At 41.4% G+C, this 4421-nt stretch overlaps 1 protein-coding gene across 1 annotated transcript; it reads left to right on the top strand.

The window, feature by feature from the left end:
• Positions 1-817: 817 nt before the first annotated feature.
• LOC117083614 (NEDD4-like E3 ubiquitin-protein ligase WWP1) lies at positions 818-3660 on the top strand. Its single transcript, XM_033211521.1, is given in 4 exon segments — positions 818-1502; positions 1505-3211; positions 3214-3640; positions 3642-3660. Coding segments are annotated over 4 exon segments (2748 nt in total). The 5' UTR covers positions 818-907.
• The last annotated feature ends 761 nt before the right edge of the window (positions 3661-4421 follow it).

Below are 4421 nucleotides of genomic sequence, written 5' to 3'. Positions count from 1 at the left end.
TGATCCGCCTGCCTTGGCCTCCCAAAGTGCTGGGATTACAGGCGCAAGCCACTGCACCCGGCCTATTTATTTATTTTTGAGACAGGGTCTTACTCTGTCACTCAAGCTGGAAGTGCAGTGGTGCAATTACGGTTCAGCGCAGCCTCAAACTCCGGGGCTCAAGTAATCCTCCCGCCTCTGCCTTCTGAGTAGCTGGGACTATAGACTTGCACCCCTACACCTGGCTAATTTTTGTAGAGATGGGCTTTCGCTATGTTGCTCAGGCTGGTCTTGACCTACTGGGCTCAAATAATCCTCCCGCCTCAGCCACCTAAAGTGCTGGGATTATAGGTGTGAACCATCAAGCCTGGCTTCCAATGGAATTTAAATGCATAATGATTTGATATAAATTTTCACTCGTATAAAAATAGACAAACTAGTCTTCCATGTTGCCCAGAGCAGGACTTGTTTCTGTAACAATTTATAGGAAAACATCATGAATCCCAAAGCCTTTGATATTCTGCAGGTAAAAGGGGAATTGTGCCTATTCCTTGAGTCAGGAGCTCATTTAAGTACAGATGGAATAATGTGACATACAAGTGGACCACAAACACAGCATCGCTAATCATCAGAAAAATGCAAATCAGGGCCAGGGGTCGGGGGAGAGTCAGGTGTCGATGAGCTCTGCGTGCGGGCTCTGAGAGGCTGCCGCCGCCGCGCCTGCCACGAGACGGTGATCTTGGGCGCGGAAGGGCGAGGGCGCCCTCTGCAGGAGGAGTTGCCGCTGCCATGGGCGCTGGGCTGCCGGGAGCCCACAGCTTCGCGCCGGCGTTGTCAGCTCCTTGAAACAGGGAATCATGTCTTACTCATCTTTGTATCCCAAGTGTCTAGCAGTTCCTGATACATAGTTTTAGCTGAATTTTGGGACATGGCCACTGCTTCACCAAGGTCTGATACTAGTAATAATCACACTGGAAGGTTGCAGTTACAGGTAACTGTTTCTGGCGCCAAACTTGAAAGAAGAAAGAACTGGTTAGAAACAGCAATATATACAGAAGTAGTTGTAGATGGAGAAATTAGGAAAACAGCAAAATTCGGTAGTTCTTCTAATCCAAAATGGGATGAACAGCTAACTGTAAATGTTACGCCACAGACTACGTTGGAATTTCGAGTTTGGAGTCATCATGCTTTAAAAGCAGATGCTTTATTAGGAAATGCAACGATAGATTTGAAACACAACGGAAAATTGGAAAGAGTCAAAGAATCATTAAAACTTTCCTTGGAAAACAAGAATGGCACAGCACAAACTGGTGAGTTGACAGTTGTGCTTGATGGACTGGTGATTGAGCAAGAAAATATAGCAAACTGTAGCTCATCTCCAACCATAGAAATACAGCAAAATGGTGATGCCTTACGTGAAAATGGAGAGCCTTCAGCAAGGACAACTGCCAGGTTGGCTGTTGACGGCACGAATGGAATAGATAATCATGTACCTACAAGCACTCTAGTGCAAAACTCATGTTGCTCTATGTAGTTAATGGAGACAACATACCTTCATCTCCATCTCAGGTTGCTGCCACACCCAAAAATACACCAGCTCCAAAAGCACTCACATCTGAGCCTGCCAATGACACTGTTAATAGAGAATCATCCTCATTTGCACCAACTGATAATGCTTCTGTCACGGGTATTCCAGTAGTGTCTGAAGAAAATGCCTTGTCTCCAAATTGCACTAGTACTACCGTTGAAGATCCTCCAGTTCCAGAAATACTGACTTCCTCAGAAAACAATGAATGTATTCCTTCTACCAGTGCAGAATTGGGATCTGAATCTAGAAGTATATTAGACCCTGACACCTCTAATTCTGGAAGTAGTTCTGCTTCTGAAGCAGCCAAATCAAGGTAGCCAAATGGGTGTATAGATCCTGTATGGCAGGAATCTGGGAATGCCAACACAGAAACGTTGCCATCAGGGTGGAAACAAAGAAAAGATCCTCATGGTAGAACCTATTATGTGGATCATAATACTCGAACTATCACATGGGAGAGACCACAACCTTTACCTTCAGGCTGGGAAAGAAGAGTTGATGATCGTGGAAGAGTTTATTATGTGGATCATAGCACCAGAACAACAACGTGGCAGCGGGCTACTATGGAATCGGTCCAAAATTTTGAACAGTGGCAATCTCAGCAGAACCAATTGCAGGGAGCTATGCAACAGTTTAACCAACGATACCTCTATTCAGCTTCAATGTTAGCTGCAGAAAATGACCCTTATGGGCCTTTGCCACCAGGCTGGGAAAAAAGAGTGGATTCAACAGACAGGGTTTACTTTGTGAATCATAACACAAAAACAACCCAGTGGGAAGATCCAAGAACTCAAGGCTTACAGAATGAAGAACCTCTGCCAGAAGGCTGGGAAATTAGATATACTCATGAAGGTGCGAGGTACTTTGTTGATCATAATGCAAGAACAACAACATTCAAAGATCCTCGCAATGGGAAGTCATCTGTAACTAAAGGTGGTCCACAAATTGCTTATGAACACAGCTTTAGATGGAAACTTGCTCACTTCTGTTATTTATGCCAGTCTAATGAACTACCCAGTCATGTAAAGATCAATCTGTCCCAGCAGACATTGTTTAAAGATTCCTTCCAGCAGATTATGGCATTAAAACCCTATGACTTGAGGAGGCGCTTATATGTAATATTTACAGGAGAAGAAGGACTTGATTATGGTGGCCTAGTGAGAGAACAGTTTTTCTTGCTTTCGCATGAAGTTTTGAACGCAATGTATTGCTTATTTGAGTATGTGGGGAAGAACAACTATTGTCTGCGGACAAATCCAGCATCTGCCATTAATCCAGACCATCTTTCGTACTTCTGTTTCATTGGTAGTTTTATTGCCATGGCACTATTTCATGGAAAGTTTATCGATACTGGTTTCTCTTTACCATTCTACAAGCGTATGTTAAGTAAAAAACTTACTATTAAGGATTTGGAATCTATTGATACTGAATTTCATAGCTCCCTTATCTGGATAAGAGATAGCAACATTGAAGAATGTGGCTTAGAAATGTACTTTTCTGTTGACATGGAGATTTGGGGAAAAGTTACTTCACATGACCTGAAGTTGGGAGTTTCCAATATTCTGGTGACTGAGGAGAAGAAAGATGAATATATTGGTTTAATGACAGAATGGCATTTTTCTCGAGGAGTACAAGAACAGACCAAACTTTCCTTGATGGTTTTAATGAAGTTCTTCCTCATCAGTGGCTGCAGTACTTCGATGAAAAAGAATTAGAGGTTATGTTGTGTGGCATGCAGGAGGCTGACTTGGCAGATTGGCAGAGAAATAATGTTTATCGACATTACACAAGAAACAGCAAGCAAATCATTTGGTTTTGGCAGTTCGTGGAAGAGACAGACAATGAAGTAAGAATGCTACTATTGCAGTTCATCACTGGAACCTGCCGTTTATCTCTAGGAGGATTTGCTGAGCTCATGGGAAGTCATGGGCCTCAAAAGTTTTGCATTGAAACAGTTGGCAGAGACACTTGGTTGCCAAGAAGCCATATGTGTTTTAATCGCTTGGATCTACCACCATATAAGAATTACAAACAACGAAAGGAAAAACTTCTTCTTTTTGCAATAGAAGAGACAGGGATTTGGACAAGAATGAATGTGGCTTCTTGTTTTGGAGGAGCTATTGCATTTAAATATCCCAGCCAAGAAAAATTGCACAGAGAGCGTATATAAGCTGTTCATTCTGTACAGTGAATTTTCTGAACCTCTCAAAGTATGTTTTCCGTTCTTCCACAGCAATATGCAAAACACATTTCATCCTTTTCTACTTTATTTATTGTTCTCTTGAAATGACTGACCAGGAAAAAGATCATCCTCAAATTCTGAAGCAAGTGAGAGACTTTATTAAAAATACATATATATCTATATAAGCATATATGATAGTGGCTCTAGTTTTACAGAGCTCCAAGTGCATTAAACATGACAGCCGTTCATTCATAAAGATCTGGATTTGCTTTACCTTATTAATATTATCTAGCGGGAAAAGTGCAAGTCGCTCCATGTTCTTCTCTCCCTTATGTAACATCTCCTGAGGGTGTTTAGTTGCATGGCTGTTCAGGAAGGTATTAAGGGCTTAGACCAAATCTTACTTTAAGTATGTTTTTAAAAAAAATGCTGCTGGCTTTTCTGAAGACAGGTGCTTGAACCTGTCAGTTTGTTTTAAATAAATACAACAGCTGAAAATTTTTCTCTGTTGTATCAGTAATATTGTCAAAGTAATGTATAAAACCATAACTTATACATGAAAGTCATATACTAGATCCGATACTATTTCGTTTATTATGGAAATTGGAAGGATTCATTGAGCAGCATAGGAGTTTGTTTACATGTTACTTTGAGATGCTGGGTATTTGTGGA

This window comes from Trachypithecus francoisi, unplaced genomic scaffold (assembly GCF_009764315.1).
Source record: "Trachypithecus francoisi isolate TF-2019V2 unplaced genomic scaffold, Tfra_2.0 Lachesis_group0, whole genome shotgun sequence".
In the NCBI taxonomy this organism is placed as follows: Eukaryota; Metazoa; Chordata; class Mammalia; order Primates; family Cercopithecidae; genus Trachypithecus; species Trachypithecus francoisi.
Note: the sequence above shows the minus strand (reverse complement) of the source record. Positions and strands in the feature narration are given on the sequence as shown.